The sequence below is a fragment of the Neoarius graeffei genome, chromosome 2 (genome assembly GCF_027579695.1).
Source record: "Neoarius graeffei isolate fNeoGra1 chromosome 2, fNeoGra1.pri, whole genome shotgun sequence".
NCBI classification, from domain to species: domain Eukaryota; kingdom Metazoa; phylum Chordata; class Actinopteri; order Siluriformes; family Ariidae; genus Neoarius; species Neoarius graeffei.
Window position 1 is genome coordinate 20,248,952 of NC_083570.1, and position 21,819 is coordinate 20,270,770.

The 21,819-nt window shown below is 39.7% G+C and overlaps 1 protein-coding gene across 1 annotated transcript; it reads right to left on the reverse strand.

Annotated features, from left to right (window-relative positions):
- Positions 1–8,329: 8,329 nt before the first annotated feature.
- On the reverse strand, positions 8,330–13,842 carry LOC132872278 (uncharacterized). The gene is made up of 5 exons (XM_060907015.1): positions 13,762–13,842; positions 12,602–13,000; positions 9,814–9,930; positions 9,496–9,698; positions 8,330–8,782 (listed from the first exon to the last, which is right to left on the reverse strand). The coding sequence occupies exons 1-5, from the start codon at positions 13,773–13,775 to the stop codon at positions 8,613–8,615; spliced, it is 903 nt and encodes a 300-aa protein (XP_060762998.1). The 5' UTR covers positions 13,776–13,842; the 3' UTR covers positions 8,330–8,612.
- Positions 13,843–21,819: the final 7,977 nt, after the last annotated feature.

Sequence of the window (21,819 nt, forward strand, 5' to 3'; positions counted from 1 at the left end):
TCAAATGAATATTAAATTCCCAAACAATTAATGCTTTATTTACAGAAACAGCCATGTTTGAGATAAAATCCACAAATTCATGAAAAAATTCAGAATATTGCCCTATGTGTCTGTAAGTAATAATTAGTGGAAATGACTAGGTGGGCTTATTTTTTGTGGCTACATATATGTTAGTAGTTATAGTATAGTATACCAATTAGTATAGTATTGTGTAGTATGTATTGTGTAATATGTAATTCCATTTATTTGTATAGCACTTTTAAATGACAATTAGCGCAAATGGTGCATTTAATCTGACTGTTGCAAAGCAGCTTTACAGAAAAATAAAGATTTTAAACATGTAAAATGATAAATTTATCTCTCATAAATGTATTTGTCCCTAATGAGTAAGCCTGAGGCGACGATGGCAAGGATAAACTCCCTCAGACGACATGAGAAAGAAACCTTGAGAGGAACCAGACTCAAAAGGGAACCCATCCTCATCTGGGTAATAACAGATCACGTGATTAGAAATAATTCACTTCTATAACAGTGTCCTATATGGTCAAAAAATGCAATTGTGTAACCAGGAACTCCATAATAGTTTTGACATGAAGTCTATTTTGTTGAAGTTATCAACTATTTACTGATAGAAACTTGAATGCAAAACTGTTCATAACAACTGCAGTCCTAAAGTTATCATGGCAATTGTAGTCCTAAATCATTGTAAGAAAACTGTGTAGGGACAGCTGCCATGCCCATAACCATGGTAACCCTTTCAAAACCAGTTTGAACACACCAACCAATCTCTGTACTCGACGCCATGTTTTATCTCCGCCCCTTCCTCTGACTCCCTGTAACGGTATTGGATACAGAGGATACTGGATACCAGGTACAGTGACGTCACGACTGCTTTAAATCAGCGAGGGAAACGAAATTTCGTCCTCTCTGGCCGTGGATCTGCTAGCGGTGGTTTCCATGTGTGAAAGAAAAGCCGATGCATTTGGCGCTACAGAAGGACAGAGAACAAAGAACCAGCTATTGATACCAGACTTTAGCCAAAGTTCAATGTGCTTGACCTTCGTGGAGTTGCAGCGATAACCAAACCGGTTAGTTACTGCAGCCTACGCAGTACTTCAAAGAGGAAAGGTGACCGGATCCCTCTTCCCCTTTTTTTCCAACGTTGATGAAATTATAACCAAGATTCCTTCTAGATCATCGGGCGCCTGACGAGACGTCGAGGGTCTCCAGCTGACAAGCTGCGGAAGGAGCAAAACCGTCTTCTCTCCAGGATCTGCGCCCCACGCTATCCCAGATAACAGAAGGCACTTCCAATACCGTCTTCTTCCTGAATCTGCGTGCCGCGCTATCTTTGGAGAAGGCACACTTCCAATCGCTAGCGAGTAAGGCTGGCATCTGGGCAAAATTTGTTAGTTTTTACTTGTAGCTAGTTAATGTGAATAGTGTTGCCTATTTGAATTCATTTATGATTTAAATTAGACCCCGAAGCCGCCGCCAGGCGCCGCTAAAACCGCCATTTAGAATTTGAGCCGCCGCCAGCCAATAATTTTGTAAGCCAATTTGAGCCGCTATCTAATAAAATTTGGCTGAGCCACTAAGAATTGTGTACATCAAATAATGGGTTTATCCACATCATGAGCTACAAGAAAAGTGACACAAACATGATCAACTATACACACTAGTAGTAACACAATAGAGACGTATAGGCATACACTGTAGAGATTTAGAACTGATATCACAGCACAGAGAGCCACCACAAGCTTGCCGTTGTGACTACCTGTCTGGCTTCCCGCCCCTCACACCGTTACCACGATACACTGGGGAACCCGGGAACCCACCCAGAGCATCAATCGACTCCGATATCGACGAGATGGCTGCATTCTTTGCCGCTGCTGAGGGAAAGTGTAAAGGTATTTTTTGTTTGTTTGTTTGTTTGTTTTTTTGTTTGTTTGTTTCACATACTTCGAGATTGATAAAAAAATGTACTCCACCACTCTACTTTCATCGTAGTAAGATAGCTGCCAGTCCTTCACTGGTCATTGCTAGTGAGAGTAGATAGCTAGATGCCTTCCTCAAACAATCCAGATTAGCTTATTATTAGCATTGAACTACAATCTTGCTAGATTTATATTTACAATGAAGTAAGAGACCAGGGGACCTGTGGTAAATATGATTTCACGTTAAATGACCCGTGTGTGTGTGTGTGTGTGTGTGTGTGTGTGTGTGTGTGTGTGTGTGTGTGTGTGTGAGAGAGAGAGAGAGAGAGAGAGAGAGAATAATAATACATCTAAGTACTTATAATAAATAAATGTAATAAATAAATAACTTATAATCAATAAATGCTATCATAAATACACCATTTGTTGTAGTACAATCAGTTTTTTAACCAAACTGTGTTGTGGAAATAGCCTATGTATCTGTGTAACCAGTACACTGCATCTTATAATCAATTGAACGTAGACCATAGGCATGAAGAAACAGTATCAGCCATTTGTAGCCATAAACATTTTGGTGGCTGCAGCAGCCATTAAGGTTTTGGCTGAGTCAGCTAGCCAGCCAATAATTTCATCAGCCAGCCATTATCCTGAAAACAAACGGCTTCGGGGTCTAATTTAAATGTATGCATTTTGATTCACATCTTCAGTCTTAGACCACGTGTTGTTGATTTACTTTGTTTACTATCTGTGTTTAGCTAGATTGTGCATGCTCTCTCTCCCTTTCTCTCTTTTTAACCGAGGCTCGTTTAAACCACAGAGCCCTTTGTTCATTTTTCCCGCGCTCTCCTTGTAGGCGCAGCCTAGCACAGCTCGTGCATTCCATTCGCATTCCATACACACACACTCACACATAACCATTTGATTTTCCCTCTCATTTTAACATCCACTCACCCCTACACTGTAACACTGACTATAGCTTATTACTTCTGATCACCATTAGTGCCTTAATTATCATACACTACTGATTCTTATATGTATATACTAGTGCATCTCAAAAAATTAGAATACCATGAAAAAGTTCCTTTTTTTTCACAATTTAATTCAAAAAGGTAAACTTTCATATATTCTATATTCATTACATGTACAGTGAAATATTTAAAGCCTTTTTTTGTTTTAATTTTGATGATTATGGCTTATAGCTCATGAAAATCAGAAATCCAGTATCTCAAATTATTAGAATATTCCCTAAGATCAATCAAAAAAAGGATTTACAATAAAGAAATGTCCAACTTCTGAAAAGTATATTCATTTATACACTCAAATACTTGGTTTGGACTCCTTTACCATGAATTACTGTATCAATGCAGTGTGTCATGGAGGTGATCAGTCTGTGGCACTGCTGAGGTGTTATTGAAACCCAGGTTGCTTTGATAGTGGCCTTCTTATTGAAGCCCAGGTTGCCTTTGATAGTGGCGTATCTGTATTTTTGGGTCGGGTGTTTCTCATCTTCCTCTTGACAATACCCCATAGATTATCTATGGGGTTCAGGTCAGGCAAGTTGGCTGGCCAATCAAACACAGTAATATCATGGTCAGCAAACCATTTGGTAGTAGTTTTGGCACTGTGGGTAGGTGCTAAGTCCTGCTGGAAAAGGAACTCAACATCTCCAAAAAGCTCGTCAGCAAATGGAAGCATGAAGTGCTCTAAAATCTCCTGGTAGATGGCTGTGTTGACTTTGGACTTGATAAAATACAGTGGACCAACACCAGCAGATGACATGGCACCCCAAATCATCACAGACTGTGGAAACTTCACACTGGGCTTCAAACACCTTGGATTCTGTGCCTCTCCACTCTTCCTCCAGACTCTAGAACCATGATTTCCAAATTAAATGCAAAATGTACTTTCATCTGAAAAGAGGACTTTGGACCACTGAGCAACAGTCCATTTCTTTCTCTCCTTAGCCCAGATAAGACACTTCTGACATTGTCTCTGGCTCAGGAGTAGCTTGATATTAGGAATGCAAAAGTTGTATCCCCTTTTTTGAAGATGTCTGTTCGTGATGGGTCTTGATACACTGACACCAGCCTCAGTCCACTCCTTGTGAAGCTCTCCCAAGTTCTTGAATCAACTTTTCTTGACAATCCTCTCATGACTGCGGCCATCCCTGTTGCTTGTGCACCTTTTCCAGCCACCCTTTTCAGCAGTGACCTTTTGTGGCTTACCCTCCTTGTGGAGGGCATCAGTGATCATCTTCTGGACAACAATCAAGTCAGCAGTCTTCCCCATGATTGTGGTTGTGTGTACTGAACTAGACCGAGAGATACACTGTGTTCATACTGTTTAACTCAAACTCGAAATGAAATATTCTAATATTTTGAGATGGGTTTTTTTTTATGTTTTTGTACTGTATGCCATACTGATTAAAACAGAAAAATGCTTGATAGATTTTAGTTTATGTGTAATAAGTCTATAATATATAACATTTTCACTTTCTTAAATAACTGATGGAAAATATTGAACTTTTTCACAATATTCTAATTTTTTGAGATGCACTAGTATTTATTGTATCATTTATATTGAATTATTCCTTGGCTGCTACTGTTGCTATATCTGATCAGTATGAGTTCACTAATTCATGTCAGCTATTTCAATAAATGGTATCTTTGGAATAAACTGTGTCCTGTTTATTGTTACAATATTCACTGAAGTGCCAACCTCTATCAAGAAAAGAACTCTAATTGCCTTCACCCATTTTGTGATATGAATGCTATAGACCTAGAGTAAATGTATTACATTAGAGCTACAATAATCACCAAACTATAGTAACATCACCACCAAGTTATTTGATTGATTTTAATAGTTAGCTATAAACTATTAGATACTGGAATTAATGACTAATGAATTTATGAGACTGATTAATGAATTTATGAGACTGGTTTAATGAATTTATGAGACTGATCCCTTTTTACATGAGACTGATTTGATTGATTTTAATAGTTTAGTTGTAAACTATTAGATACATTAATTAATGATTAATTAATGAGACTGATTTGATGAGACTGATTTGGTAAGCCCATTGCACCTACAACTGTTTGTATTAATTGCAGTAAGCCATCTTCTAAGTATATTTTTAAGCTGTCCAAACACAGGACCATCACAGGACCAGGGCCATCCTCCACAGGAGCGAAGTGACGAGAACCTTAACCAGGATGGAGCAGGGGCTGTATATACAGGGCCATCCTCCACTGGAGAGATATGATGAGAACCTCAATCCGAAATGGGGCATTGGGATGGATTCGGGGCTGTATATACGGGACTATCCTCCACAAGAGTGATGTAATGAGAACCTTAAGCAGAAGTGGGGCATCAGGATGTAGCAGGGGCCATATATACAGGGCCATCCTCCACTGGAGAGATATGATGAGAACCTCAACCAGAAATGGGGCATCGGGATGGATTCGGGGCTATACATACGGGACCATCCTCCACAAGAGTGATGTGATGAGAACCTTAACCAGAAGTGGGGCATCAGGATGTAGCAGGGGCTGTATATATGGTGCCATCCTCCACTGGAGAGATATGATGAGAACCTCAACCAGAAATGGGGTATCGGGATGGATTAGGGGCTGTACGGTACATACGGGGCCATCCTCCACAGGAGCGATGTGATGAGAACATCAACCAGAAATGGGGCATCAGGATGAATCAGGCAGGTCCTGAGAGCAGGTGAGGTCAGCATCACTAGTATCTCAGGAATGGCATGTGTATCGAGAGAGAGATTGTTAAATATGCTCGTTGTCACGTAAAGGTTAAGAACGGAATACATTGTGTGCTGAGTGCAAGCAAGGACTCCGGCGAGACTAACTATGGCAGCAGAACTATAAGGGAGAGCCAGAAGGTAAAAATAAATAAATAAATAAATAAATAAATAAAAATGGCCAGTCAACAAACCTGAGTGAATGCATGAGAATGGGGGTGGGAGGGATGGGTGACAGCATCCAATCATCCCAGTTTACCGGTACCAGAACACTTGATGCCCGAGAACCTTCCATATCTGTTCCTTTACCTAATAAAAAGGTATTATCAAAAGGCTTGACTAAAAAATAATGTTTTCAGCTTATACTTAAATACTGAGACTATGTCTGAGTACTGAACACTACTTGGAAATCTGTTCCATAACTGTGGGACTTTGTAAGAGAAGGCTCTGCCCCCTGCATTAGCCTTTACATCACCTTCTCTAATTTACACAAGTTTTCAAAGTTACTCTTAGTAATTTCTCACTGATGAAGGCATATTCATCAGCTCCTAAATGAATAACTAGCTTCAAAAACCTATGCTTTTCTAGGACCCTAAGATTACATGCTATGTCTGGTGCCCTAGCTCCTGACATACACCTAACTAAAGCTGTTGATGCCCCTAAAGGCACCAGAAGCGATGTAGTGAAATCCTCAACCAGAAATGGGGCATCAGAATGGATTAGGCAGGTCCAGACAGCAGCAGAGGTCAGCCTCACTGGTATATCATGAATGGCATGTGTATCTCGACAGAGAGAGAGAGAGAGAGAGAGAGAGAGAGAGAGAGAAAATGTTAAATATGCTCATTGTCACATAATGGTTAAGAACAGTTTACATTTTGCAATGAGTGCAAGCAAGGACACCAGCAAGACTACCTATGACAGCTGAGTTAAAAGGGAGAAACAGAAGGTAACAAAAAAAGTGGACAGTCAACAAACCTGAATAAATGCATGCGAGTGGGGTTGTGGAGGGGATGGGTGATAGCAAAACACTCGATGCCTGAGAACCTTCCAGATCTGCTCCTTTACCTAATAAAAAACTATTAACAAAAAGCTTGACTAAACAAATACATTTTCAGCCTAGACTTAAATACTGAGATTGTGCCTGAGTGCTGAGCACTACTTGGAAAGTGGTTTCATAACCATGGGGCTTTGTAAGAGAAGGCTCTGCCCTCTGCATTAGCCTTCACATCACCTTCCCTAATTGACACAAGTTTTCAAAATTACTCTTAGTAACCTCTGACTGATGAAGGTATATTCATCAGCTCCTAAGTGAAGAACTAGTTTCAAAAACCTATGCTTTTCTAGGACCTTTGCTATGTCTGGTGCCCTAGCTCCTAGCATACACCTAACTAAAACTGCTGATGCCCCTAAAGGCTTAGTTCATTTCACATGCCATAAAATAGATTTTCCTTGAACCAAAGCTGGTGGCATGGTGGTGTAGTGGTTAGCACTGTTGCCTCACAGCAAGAAGGTTCTGAGTTCGAGCCCAGTGGTAGACGAGGGCCTTTCTGTGTGGAGTTTGCATGTTCTCCCCGTGTCTGTGTGGGTTTCCTCCAGGTGCTCCAGTTTCCCCCACAGTCCAAAGACATACAGGTTAGGCTAATTGGTGGCTTTTAATTGACTGTGAATGTGAACAGCTGTTTGTCTCTGTGTCAACCCTGCAATGACCTGGTGACTTGTCCAGGGTGTACCCTGTCTCTTGCCCATAGTCAACTGGGATAGGCTCCAGCTTGCCCACGACCCTGTACAGGATAAGCGGTTACAGATAATGGATGGATGGATGAACCAAAGCTCTTTCAACAGACTTCTCAGCAAACCTGTTTAATGCAGAAAGGAGTGGTGGTCTTTTGGGCAATCCTTAGTGTTAACTTTGTGTTTGCTATCCTGCCGCAGAGTTGTCACCCATTCTCACCTCTGAAGTTGAGGATTAAGTGTTTCTACCAAAGGCACCCAGACTTTGTCCTCCCGAAAATATGCTGCTCTCACTAATCTGCTCTACCATCTGGATGCTCACCTTTAATACTGTAAAATTTTCTGCCAGAGATCATCATCTTCTTCTCCCTTGTTCAGCACTGTTGCCAGGTCAATGCTAGTGATTGACATATTAATTCAAGGTGTGGGAGGGGGGTTTCACGGCAGAGGCCCTTCCTGCCATAACACTCCCATTCATACACTCCCATTTCTGGGCTTGGGAAACAACCATTCATGCATATGGACAATTTAGAGTAGCCCGTTAACGTAACCTGCATGTCTTTGGACTGTGGGGGAAACCAGAGCACCCAGAGTAAATTCATGCAGACATGGGGAGAACATGCAAACTCCACACAGAAAAGCCCCTGTTGGCCACTGGGCTTGAACCCAGAACCTTCTTGTTGTGAGGCGGCAATGCTAACCACTGCACTACCGTGCCACCCAACTAATGCACACTTGTCACAAATAAAGCTACTACTAACAACAGAGGAAGAATGACTAAACATCCTGCACTCAACACACTGAACAAATTGAACATTTCAATGATTCAAAAGCAGGAATTTGACATCACTCAACACATTTACATGGTTTGTAAGATACTGCACAAAATGGAGCCCATAAGTTACCAGGAAATTCATAAATTTTATTGAAATAAAAGTTATATAGATACAAGTAGAGACAAATGGCAGCAAATCATAAAATCAACATAAAGGGAAAGTCCAAGCCCTCCAGCATTTGGAGGTCGGACCTGGGGTCCTTCCCACTTAATCGATGGAAACTAAGAAAATAACAAACTAAAATAACAAAACGTAAAATTAAAGTGCTGCCCTGCCAAACTGTAGCTCATTGTCAGTAATCAATCAGTTTCATTTAAAATAAAGAATTTATCATGTTGAGTTAATTAGCTAGAAAGGCTTTGGTCCCAGTCCTTCTCCAGTCTCAGGAACGGCTATAGGGTAAGAGGACAGATCTTCCATTTCCACATCTTCCACGAACTGTCCTGAATTCAAGGGGAAACTCCTTGAATCTGAATAGAAAGGACTTGCTCCTGTTCCTTCTCCAGTTTCAGGAATGCCTACAGAGTGAAACAAAGAAAGCAAGTTAGTGTATACTGAGGAGATTACAGGATACAGAAGTAGGTGAAATATCATACATGACAACCAGCCGTGGCAATGAAAAACACTCATTTAGCTTCTTGTGTTACATGCATGATGTGTGCAATTCATGAAGTGATGTGTCATACATTATTTGCAATAAAGGCCATCTTACCCCTTTCAGAAAGGCCTTAAAAATATTAGGACCCCCCACACACTTTTAGTATGGATGGACATTTGCTGCTATCCTGCAATCCATGACTAAAATGAGCATTTTTGTGAATCAGGCAGTGCACCTGACAACCACAGTAGAATTGTATGAAAAATACAAGCACAATGGAAGTAGAGTCAATACGGTGATGATGATAGCAACCTATCACCAGCTTTGGTGGATTAGCTGTAGCTGTTACGCAAATAGCTTCATACAGTGTAAGATATGAGAAGAAGAAGGGAATGATGGCGATATGAGAGCAGAATTTACTGCAAATATGGTGTCATACATCACTTCATGTCTTTGTGGTCAGACCTCAGTGTGTGTGTGTGTGTGTGTGTGTGTGTGTGTGTGTGTGTGTGTGTGTGTGTGTGTGTGTGTGTTCTAGAATGTAGTGAGGTGATTACCATTCATTTCCATTGGTGGTTAAGAAAGGTAAAATAGATCACACACTCAAATTGAGATTAAAAAAGCAACTCTTACCAAGTTTATATTCCTGTGCCTGGGTTATGTTGACATATCCAGCCAAACAAATGATATAGTCTTTAATCAGATTAAAGGGAAAAAGCTGGAAAGAAGGCTTTGATTTGTCATTGTCATAAAATATCCATTGGTTTTCATGCAATCTGAAACACATAGTCATGTGACCTTCTTTCCCAAGCAGCAAAAATTGAAGCTTAAATGTCCTAAAAGATAGATAAATAAATTATACATTATTCAAGGGACACAGAATACCACAAGGATAAACAAATCATTTTCAGGTTTAAACTTCAGTTTTGCTCTGTACATTTGCACAGTTACCTTTTCTTCTTATCTTTAACATGAAGCGGTGGTTCATTAGTCAAACAGAACCCAAGAAGAAGAGTTGGATCTGCTGGATGTCCCAAAGCCTTTATATAGCCAAATGTATTAAAAATGCTGCCAAGACAAACAGTGCATTACACAGAGAATGGCCATAACACAAAATCTAAAGAAGAGTAATCATGCTTCTTACAGTGGTGCTTGAAAGTTTGTGAACCCTTTAGAAATTTCTATATTTCTGCATAAATATGACCTAAAACATCATCAGATTTTCACACAAGTCCTAAAAGTAGATAAAGAGAACCCAGTTAAATGAATGAGACAAAACTGTTATACTTGGTCATTTATTTATTGAGGAAAATAATCCAATATTGCATATCTGTGAGTGGCAAAAGTATGTGAACCTCTAGGATTAGCAGTTAATTTGAAGGTGAAATTAGAGTCAGGTGTTTTCGATCAATGGGATGACAATCAGATGTGAGTGGGCACCCTGTTTTATTTAAAGAACAGGGATCTATCAAAGTCTGATCTTCACAACACGTTTGTGGAAGTGTATCATGGCACGAACAAAGGAGATTTCTGAGGACCTCAGAAAAGGCGTTGTTGATGCTCATCAGGCTGGAAAAGGTTACAAAACCATCTTTAAAGAGTTTGGATCCCACCAATCTGCAGTCAGACAGATTGTGTATAATTGGAGGAAATTCAAGACCATTGTTATCCTCCCCAGGAGTGGTCGAACAACAAAGATCACTCCAAGAGCAAGGCATGTAATCGTCGGCGAGGTCACAAAGGATCCCAGGGTAACTTCTAAGCAACTGAAAGCCTCTCTCACATTGGCTAATATTAATGTTCATGAGTCCACCATCAGGAGAACACTGAACAACAATGGTGTGCATGGCAGGGTTGCAAGGAGAAAGCCACTGCTCTCCAAAAAGAACATTGCTGCTCTTCTGCAGTTTGCTAAAGATCACATGGACAAGCTAGAAGGCTATTGGAAAAATGTTTTGTGGATGGATGAGACCAAAATAGAACCTTTTTGTTTAAATGAGAAGTGTTATATTTGGAAAAAGGAAAACACTGCATTCCAGCATAAGAACCTTATCCCATCTGTGTAACATGGTGGTGGTAGTATCATGGTTTGGGCCTGTTTTGCTGCATCTGGGTCAGGACGGCTTGCCATCATTAATGGAACAATGAATTCTGAATTATACCAGCAAATTCTAAAGGAAAATATCAGCATATCTGTCCATGAACTGAATCTCAAGAGAAGGTGGGTCATGCAGCAATATAACGACCCTAAGCACACAAGTCATTCTACCAAAGAATGGTTAAAGAAGAATAAAGTTAAAGTTTTGGAGTGGCCAAGTCAAAGTCCTGACCTTAATCCAAACGAAATGTTGTGGAATACCTGAAGCGAGCAGTTCATGTGAGGAAACCCACCAACATCCCAGAGCTGAAGCTGTTCTGTATGGAGGAATGGGCTAAAATTCCTCCAAGCTGGTTTGCAGGACTGATCAATAGTTACCAGAAACATTTAGTTGCAGTTATTGCTGTACAAGGACCAAGTATAATATATTTAAATTACCAAGTATAATACTTTTGTCTCATTTGTTTAACTGGGTTCTCTTTATCTACTTTTAGGACTTGTGTGAAAATTTGATGATGTTTTAGGTCATATTAATGCAGAAATATAGAAAATTCTAAAGGGTTCACAAACTTTCAAGCACCACTGTACATATTAATGAGTGGTTAAAGTATGCTCGATGACTGAAAATGAATTCTCTCCATTAGAACTTATATATAGAGTACTGTGCAAATTCTTAGGCACCCTATTTTTTTCATACAAACTTTGTTATAGATTTCATCTCATCTCATTATCTCTAGCCGCTTTATCCTGTTCTACAGGGTCGCAGGCAAGCTGGAGCCTATCCCAGCTGACTACGGGCGAAAGGCAGGGTACACCCTGGACAAGTCACCAGGTCATCACAGGGCTGACACATAGACACAGACAACCATTCACACTCACATTCACACCTACGGTCAATTTAGAGTTACCAGTTAACCTAACCTGCATGTCTTTGGACTGTGGGGGAAACCGGAGCACCCGAAGGAAACCCACGCGGACACGGGGAGAACACGCAAACTCTGCACAGAAAGGCCTTCTTCGGCCACGGGGCTTGAACCCGAACCTTCTTGCTGTGAGGCAACAGCGCTAACCACTACACCACCATGCCGCCTTGTTATAGATTTTTATTTTATTATTTCTACATCATCGAGTCAATACAAAAGCATTTTCGAATTTAAAACATTCGTTTTTCAGCACAAAATTTAATGTTACAAAAAAGTTTGTATTTGAGCTGCATATTCCATAAGAGAGCACTTTTCAGGTTAAAAAAGAAAACATAATGAAGGTTACTGGGTTTTGGTGCCAAATTAATGTCACGTAATTGTGACAGTCAAAGTGTCCAGAAGAACTGTGGCTGGTTCTTTAAGATGCTCAGTAAAACCGACAGCTCATTTCTTTATAAAACTGCACTCACTCTACCTGGAACTACTTTTTTTTTAAGCAAAGGGGTGTCTCACACCAAATATTAACTTTGTTTCATTTATTATGGCTTACTGCTGTTTATAGTATTTTTTTTTATGTTGAAATATTTCACTTCATTATTTTTAAGCCATTTTTGGCCGACAGCATTTCTTTACATGTGCCTAAGACTTTTGCACAGTACTGTACATTTATTACTTATAATGACCATGATTATTGTTTTAAAGTTGCTCATAGACTTACCTGAGTATTTCATCGTAGATGGGACTATCATTTGAGAATTTCTGGTCACAGGTCATTTCAGCACGTACGAGGCGATGATACAAAGGGAAATGGTCTTGAATAGTGCCATAAAAGTCGATTTTACCTTTGTGATCAAATTTAACATGTTTCAGCTGCCATGCACAAACAACTTTAGCCTCAACATACTTTTTGCCATTTAGCAAAGTCATAATATTTTTAAAGATCTCATCTGAATTAAAAAGCTCTTCGACATTTGAAAACATTAAGAATGTAATGTGAAAGGCAGCCAAAAGTGAATCAAGAACACATGTTCTTGAAATCTGGTATGAGCAAAATGAAACTTCCCCTTTGATGTAGGAAACATGTTCTGTTCTCATCAGCCTCTTCAATTCTAGCATTCTGGAATTAAAATGAGATCCGAGAGCAAATATTTAATCCAGAAAATGTATAATATTTGAAATATTATTTCTTTTTTACATAACATTTTAAAACCAGAACTAACCATCAATAAACTCATCTATGTTGGTTAACTAGCATACTACCAAGTTAGCAATCTTCACAGATCATGCTCACTAAACCAGAATAAACTGGTTTGTGTTGCTAGCTAGCAAGTTAACTCGCATTCTAGAACTTTCCTCACAGATCATGATGAGACCGTGCTTTTTGTCTATTTTTCTCAGACTATGTTGCTTAAAAATCACTACTTTAACTGGATTACATCCAAGCTAGGGTTTTCCTTTTGTTTACTTTTAACAGCTGAAGTATGAACTGCCAAAAAATAAGCCATACAACATCATGAACAAAAGTTGGCATGAGTAAAAAGCCCCACAGGCATTCGTGTAAATCAAGTGTTTAAGTTTCATTCGGTAAACCCAGGTCTAACTCTTGCATTTGTGACTCACTGTTTTGACATCCCACATCTGACATATTTCAGTTGATCAGATCAGTTTTTATAACTCATATGGTGAAGAAAATTAAGCAAAAATTGACATCATTCCTTAGAACTTGCTAGAACCTTCCACCTTGTGTCAGAATGTTATGAGGCTAACAGGTTGAGACTAGCCTACTGATTGCAGTTTTATAATGAGTGCCTATAAAACATTGTATGAACTGTATTTGACCTAAGGGTTTTAAGAGCTACACCTTATTGTAAACTTTACCGTCGAGTTCCCATTTTTCAATTAATCTTCAACCAGTCTTCTCAGTCAAGCAAGTCCATGAACTACTTCCTGAAAAAGACATTCGTAAAGTGAAAGCACAATGAGGTAATCACAAGGAAACCACAAGGAGGTAATAGATCCACCTAGCCTATACTCTCAGAAAATAAAGTACATTATTGTACCTTTAGGATTACAATGGCTTGTCACTGGGGCACTAAGGTACTTATTTGTACCCTTTTACTGCTTGGGATAATACATGTATCTTTATGGCCCTAAAAAGGTACACATACAGTGCTCAGCGTAAATGAGTGCACCCCCTTTGAAAAGTAACATTCTCATCTCATCTCATTATCTCTAGCCGCTTTATCCTTCTACAGGGTCGCAGGCAAGCTGGAGCCTATCCCAGCTGACTACGGGCGAAAGGCGAGGTACACCCTGGACAAGTCGCCAGGTCATCACAGGGCTGACACATAGACACAGACAACCATTCACACCTACGGTCAATTTAGAGTTACCAGTTAACCTAACCTGCATGTCTTTGGACTGTGGGGGAAACCGGAGCACCCGGAGGAAACCCACACGGACACAGGGAGAACATGCAATCTCCACACAGAAAGGCCCTCGCCGGCCACGGGGCTCGAACCCGGACCTTCTTGCTGTGAGGCGACAGCGCTAACCACTACACCACCGTGCCGCCCTCTTCAGAATTCCCCAAAGAAAATAATTTCTTTACACCACAAACGTGAAGGCTACAAGAAGATCAGCAAAGCTTTACTTATCAGTCAGAATACTGTAGCAAAAGTGGTACAAAAATTTAAGAAAGATGGAACTGCAACCATCTCACAGAGACATCCAGGTCGTCCATGGAAGTTAACACCTCGACAGGAGCGTCTTCTGATGAGAAGGGTTGAAGAAAATCGGCATGCAAGTTCACTGCAGTTATCTAAAGAAGTAGAAATCCAAACTGGGGTGACTATTTCCCGTGACACAATACTGTGTACACTGCAAAGGAATCCCATATGGAAAGGATGTAGTAAAATCATAGACAACTTTTACACATTTTACATGAATTCTAAAAGATTTTACATGGCAGTGAAAACAGATATAGTTTTTTTGGTAAATATGTGTAACATGAAACATATAAAACTTTGAATTCTAAAAGATTTTACATGACAGTGAAAACATATACTTTTTTTTGGTAAATATGTGTAACATGAAACATATAAAACTTTGCAAACTGCTAAATCTGTATATGACACCAGTCCCTCATAGGATATCCTCACAAATGTCAGATAAAGTTCATCCTTACCAAATAAACATAGGGGAACAAATGAAATGACGCAGTTCTACTTAAACTGATTTCTATGAATTGGCCTATCACTGTCTGTGTGTGTGTGTGTGTGTGTGTGTGTGTGTGTGTGTGTGTGTGTGTGTGTGTGTGTGTGTGTGTGTGTGTGTAACTAGGAGTAAGTTAAGAGGAGAGAGCTTGCATAGGTGGATATATACCACCAACTTAAAGAAAGCCGCCATACACATTTTTGGTTTTCCAAAAAAAAAAAACAAGTGAGGTGATGTCACTTTATTGAAGTGATGTGAAACTTTATGCACATTTCCCTTAATGCATGTACTACTGTATCATCTCAATTACAACTCAATTACACAATTAACAAGTCATTAATTTCATCATTTACAGCAATGAGTTTTTATTAATCGTCATTTTCCGTTAATACATGTACTACTGTATCATCTCATACAACTCAATTACACAATTTAAAGTTACATCATTTACAGTAATGATTTTATGTTAATCGTCATTTTCCCTTAATACATGTACTACTGTATCATCTCATACAACACAACTCAATTACACAATTAACAATTTACAGTTACATCATTGATAGTAATGAGTTTTTAATAATCGACAAACAACTGAGCTTGCCTGGGTACACTGAATATACATACATGGTCTAACTATCTGTACAGTGTCAATTGCTTTGTGAAAGCCTGTGGGAAAGTGGATAGCTGACATGTACTTCAGAGAAGTTTTGATGACCGTTCCTTTGGCAAACCTCTGCCCTGTGCAATTCCCAAAGTTTCCAATGGCGTATAAACACTGATCACCAGTTTCAATGAAGTGGGAAATTCTAAAAATACTCCCATCTGTCAAAAGCACAACAGAGTTGTTTCTTTTTTTTTTGTTTTGTTGTAAGTATGCCCATGAACAATTTCTCCATTTACAGCCATTCTCCTGTAGTAATTAACAGGAGAATTTGTCGGAACATCTTTCACTGTGTGGAGGGCAGCCTGGTCGCAGGCAGAGATTACTCTTAATTGTGGTAAGCCAATGGCTGTCACCGCAGTGAACCTGTTGACACGGTGCTTTCCAGTTCTCATGTCTTTGCAAAAGTCTTTAACTTCTGTTGGTGCGTTTGCTAAGAATTGCTTTGCTAGACGGGGGAATCCGCGGGCCATTAATACCCGTTTACAGATTTGCTGTGGAACAGCTTGGCTACTCTTCACCTGTTTCAGGAGGTATCCATTAAAATCCTCAAAGATAAAGGCAGAATGTGCCCACAAAGGACCCCAGTGCGCAACACTTCTGCTTAGATGCAGGAGTGAATGCACATTGAATGTCATCTGCTCCTCCCCATACAATGACTGCACACAACCAACAAAGTACACTAAAGCAGCATCAGCATGACTCAACTGCTCTGTGGTTAATTCCGTACCCAACAGAATGCTAATTCCCTCTATCAGTAAGGCCCAGTGACAGAGGTACTTCTCTGGAAGTATGCCCTTTAATACTGGCAGGCTGTAGTATAAAAGCCAGTGTTCCCACTCATGGGCTTTCCAGAACTTCCGTTCCATTATTGATCTTGGGACTCGCGCGATTACACTCGGAGGTTTTATGGACAACAGGTTTCTGTCAATCAGTCCTATTTGTGTGCCAATATACCATGGCTCTGAATAGTTCTGAGAATCCATCCACACATTTACCAGCTGTCTACATACACCTAGTAACACGCAGTGCATATAGTCAGTAACCATTCCATCAATCAGGTCAAATTTTGGCAAATTCACAACAGCAGATTGTCCCTTAATGCCCAGTATAGCTCTCCCCTCTCTTTCAGCTATTTCTCCTATTTCCACTGTTGATTTATGGTTTCTGTCACTTGGTCTCTCATCCAAACATGTGTACACCCTTGCAGTTCCATGTCCCTTCTTTGTCTGTACACCAGGGTGAAGACAGACACCACAGCCATGCACACCATTAAATTGCTTGAAATTCTGTACTAATGGCCTTGCCACTGCATCACAGACACAACACAATGGGTGAACCTTCACATGTCTCCATGACTTATCTGTAGGATGCTGCCACTCAAAACCAACTTGTGAAAGTTTGGTACATTCGCTCACAAATGGTTTGAAGTAACAAGTCATATCTGGCTTACTTGATCCAAACCACAATGCATAGAGAAGCACATGGTTATTTCTGCTTTCAGGCGGTATCTCATTAATGCAACATAAGATTGGCCATATGCAAAATTTTGATGACTTAAAGACGGGTACGCCATCACAATTGAATGTTAGAGACAAAAAAGCCTCCTCACTGTTCGATTTCAAGGTCTCATATAAGGCACCATCACATATATCATTTATTCCATTCCCATTCCTATTTCTGTGAAAACAAAGATCATGCATACCCTGATTCTCAAGTATGTCTTTTATTTGGTCCTTCAATGGTAAAGTAATGAAGTAATGCCCTTGCTGTAAGCTGTCCCTTACTGTGATGGACGTGGAGCATGATACACATGAAAGGGTTTCTTGTGCGAATTCTTTGGATTGTGACATACCAATATATGTAAAGCATAGTCTACAGTAATGATGGTATTCAATCAGATTTACAAGACTAGTCAATGCTTTCTCAAAACAATACTTGCTTGCAGGAACCATGCTTGTCCCATCAGAATGTAATCTGAGAAGTTTCAAGAGATCTTCAACCAGTACACCTGTGGTGTTGTGTTTCAATGCAAATGCGAGTATTGAGATGCAGCTTTGCTCTTCGGTTAATACACGGGAATGGAGGTCCTGAAATTTTATAAAAAAAAACATTACATTAAACATCTGATTATTTACTTGCATCCTTACAGTAAATATATCACATGAGGAAGGTTAAGAATATTGGAAAGCAAATAAATAGTATAAAAATGAATCTACAGCGTCATTATGCTACATACCATAAATATAATGAATGAGTTTCTATATACAGCCATTGCTTATAGCCACTGCTTATAGTAAGTGGTCACCGACTGTGTACAGTTATGGTTTTACCTCAGTCAATATTTGTGAGTCTGGTCTTTGATCTTGTCTCTGGCTGGTGTCTTCATTGTTTTCCTGAAGCTAATACAAAAACAAACACAACCCCTTTTAAACAGGAAAGAAAACCTAATACATTGGGGGAAAACAAACACAGTGCTTTCATGAATTGCAGAAATAACAAACATCCATCCATTGCCTATTATTATGTAACAAACTGTTGTCACTGAATGTGTATGCTGTATGGTTTTACCTCAGTCACTATTTGTGAGTCTGGTCTCTGATCTTGTCTCTGGCTGGTGTCTTCATTGTTTTCCTGAAGGCAATACAAAACAATCCCCATTTAAAAATGGAAACCTAATACAGTGAGAGGAATAGATAGTAATTCCCTGATTTACATGAAGAATATGTTTTTGTCCAGCCATTTGTTGTGGTAACAAGTGTATTTGTGTAAGGGTAGAGTAAGTGGTGTCGCTATGTGTGTGTAATTTTAAAATCCAATTTGGGCATGATCTAATTAATTACATTTCAATCATATGTAGTGCATTGAAGAAAATGTTTTTTTTTTTCTTTTCACCTTCTTAATATATTTGTGTCTAGCCATGGCATGACCAGACTAGGGTCCAGTGGAATGATGACTTATTTAGTTTCTGTGCTTTCTGAGCTTTCCAACAGTGCCCAACAAATGGCAAGACACTAGTGGAAAACAAAAACTTTGTGATTTACTAGGATTCATCTGGACTGAGCTGTGCCTGGTTTCTCTGTGGAGTGACGCATATTTTTTTCATTGAATGTGTATGCTTTATGGCTTTACCTCCGCCAATATATGACAATCTGGTCTGTGCTCTTCTCTCTCGCTCGTGTCTTCATTGTTTTCCTGAAGCTAATACAAAAACAAACACAACCCCTTTTAAACAGAAAAGAAAACCTAATACATTGAGGTAAAACAAACACAGTGCTTTCATGAATTGCAGAAATAACATGTCCATCCATCCATTGCCTATTATTATGTAACAAACTGTTGTCACTGAATGTGTATGCTGTATGGTTTTACCTCAGTCAAAATTTGTGAGTCTGGTCTCCGATCTTGTCTCTGGCTGGCATCTTCATTGTTTTCCTGAAAGCAATACACATTAGAGGCGTAGAGAGCAAAAGTAGAAGTATCTTGCCAGTTTCCATCCTACACATGTGACTTTGTGGAGCACTGGGGCCTCATGTACAAAACTTGCTTACGCACAAAAAAGCTACGTAAGAAACTTTTCACGCAAATGTTCAGATGTACTAATACTGACTTAACATGAAAAAGTGCATGTGTGCTAAATTTCCTGTGAAATCAGATATACCACGTGAATCTGCATGAAAACCTGTCTTTGCATGGACTGATAAGTTTGAAATATTAGGTGTATATGTACATTTTCACATTTACACTTACGCAAAAAAATTCAGTAGGAAATCTACGGAAGTCTTTGTACATGAGGCCCCTGGTCTTATGTACCTGTCTCACGATCAGCTGCTTCTGTGCTTGAATAAATGCCCCCCCCCTGCCCGTGATACGTACAGTTGAACTAAAATTTCAAGTTCCACCAACAACTGTGGCCCAGCCAGTAATATCTTCCTGGTAATGGAGACTATTATAGGCCCTACAACCGGATAGCCGATTCATAACTATGCCGCTACATACATAGGTTTTCGAGGAACAAAACACCCACCCACAGAAAAAACCACCCCCACCCCACGACCAGCCACTGTGCCTGCTAGTGTAATAATTGCTAGTGTGAACTTCCTCCCCTCTCTCCCATCACCGCCACACACTACACACACACCACAACCATACACACAGACAGACAGACAAGATACACCCCCCCCCACACACACACACACACACACCACAACCACACAGACAGACAGACAGACAGACACACAAGCACGCACATGCACACACACGTAAAGTCGGTGACTCAGGAACCCCCTCCCCCCTGTTATGGAACTGCACTAAGTGACTTGCACCTAACCTGCACTACCGGTACCTTACAAGAACTGCTTTCAACACTTTAACAACAAGCCATACACTAGGCCTACCTGTTGTTGCTCCTGCCCTCCACTGGAAAGACTAGCCTACTCTTCATAACACTATGTGACCTTGCACCTTACCTTACAAGGTCTGCTCGGACCTTACAATATACAACAACATAACCTGACTGAAGCCCTGGGCTGCACTGTGCTACTATGTCTTGTAAACAAGTCAATTTCTGCCCAACTGTCCTTTAATTTAGATAATTTCGGAAAATGAATGTTTCAGTGTTATATGTTAATGCCTCAATGCTGAATGATTTTAACTGTTATTTATCACTCCACCAATTACTACTCTTACTGCTACTTTTTAAATTGTAATTTATCCCCATCACTTTATTCTTACTGTTATTGTTACCATTTCAACTGTTATTTATTACTCACTTATTATTATTACTCGTATTTGTCAAATTGTATTGGTCCTGTGTTGTCAGTATTGTGTCCATGTCTTTGCATGGGATAGAGAGAAACGCAGTTTCAATTTCCTTATATGACTTGTGCATATGAAGAGACTGACAATTACAACTGACAATGTGACTTTGACTGACATGCAAAAGTTCATCACAAGCCTTGATATCCATTCGTTTTCAACACACCGCAGTAGAATGAGCTGATCAAGATAACAGTGGTGTTCAACTTACATATGCATGTTGTTCAATATCTGCGCAAGACCTGGAGATTTTTCTAACAAAAACAGACAAACAAACAAGAACAACAACAGATTATGCATACATCCCATGCAAACGACAGCCCCATGCTATGCAAAGATATCGAAATTTAAAATAATAAATAGGCTAACCTGCTTTTCCATCTTGTGCAAGTACGTTTGGGAACGTTCTCCTTCATCCATTGGTTTTCTGCATCAATTGCACAGCGTTTTCTTTTCATGTTTCATGTCTTCTTTCCGTTTATGTTTGAGGAGAAAATACACATTGAATATTCAATAATCCCCGATGATACACATCGAGCTTTCGAAGAACTGACTGATCAGCTAACAGAACACTTTCAAAATGAAAAAGGCGCAAGCTGCAGAGGACAACTTCAAAGGAAAATGAGGCACGCTATCCACATCTCGCAAAACTTTACGAGACTTCTGAACTTTTGAATGGAAGAGACAGTTACCTGATAGAAAATACTCTGCACCAGAGATTGTATATCTACACGTGACTGACGGTCAAATTACACAATCACCGACAGAAGAAGATTGCTTCTACACTAAAAGTAAGATAATTATGATTCACGTCTTTTGTTACTCTTTAAGGAGGACATTTGTTTGTTGGGCTGATTTGAATGCGGTGGATGTCAAGCTAACTGCATTGAGTAGAACTAGCCTGCTAATGGCAATGTTCTAAATTATCGCTGCAGTCGTTGAGCTGCCTTCAGCAACGTTAACATTGCATAAAATCAATGCAATTGTAGCCGCAGTGTGGGCTCATACATTTTTCCAATAAAAATACTAATTAATTTGGCTGGTCTGGTGGAAGGCTGAATGGTAAAGTTAATGTTCGGTGGTGTGATCTAGCAACAATCTGTTTTGGTGAAGGCATGACGCTATTGAAATTTGTCTTTAAAATGTTTCTAGACCAAAGGTGTTTGACTTTAAGACATGTGTATGTGATGGCGACATGAAAGGTAATGGCATGTTTTTTTTTTTAAATCCAGTTTTAGAGT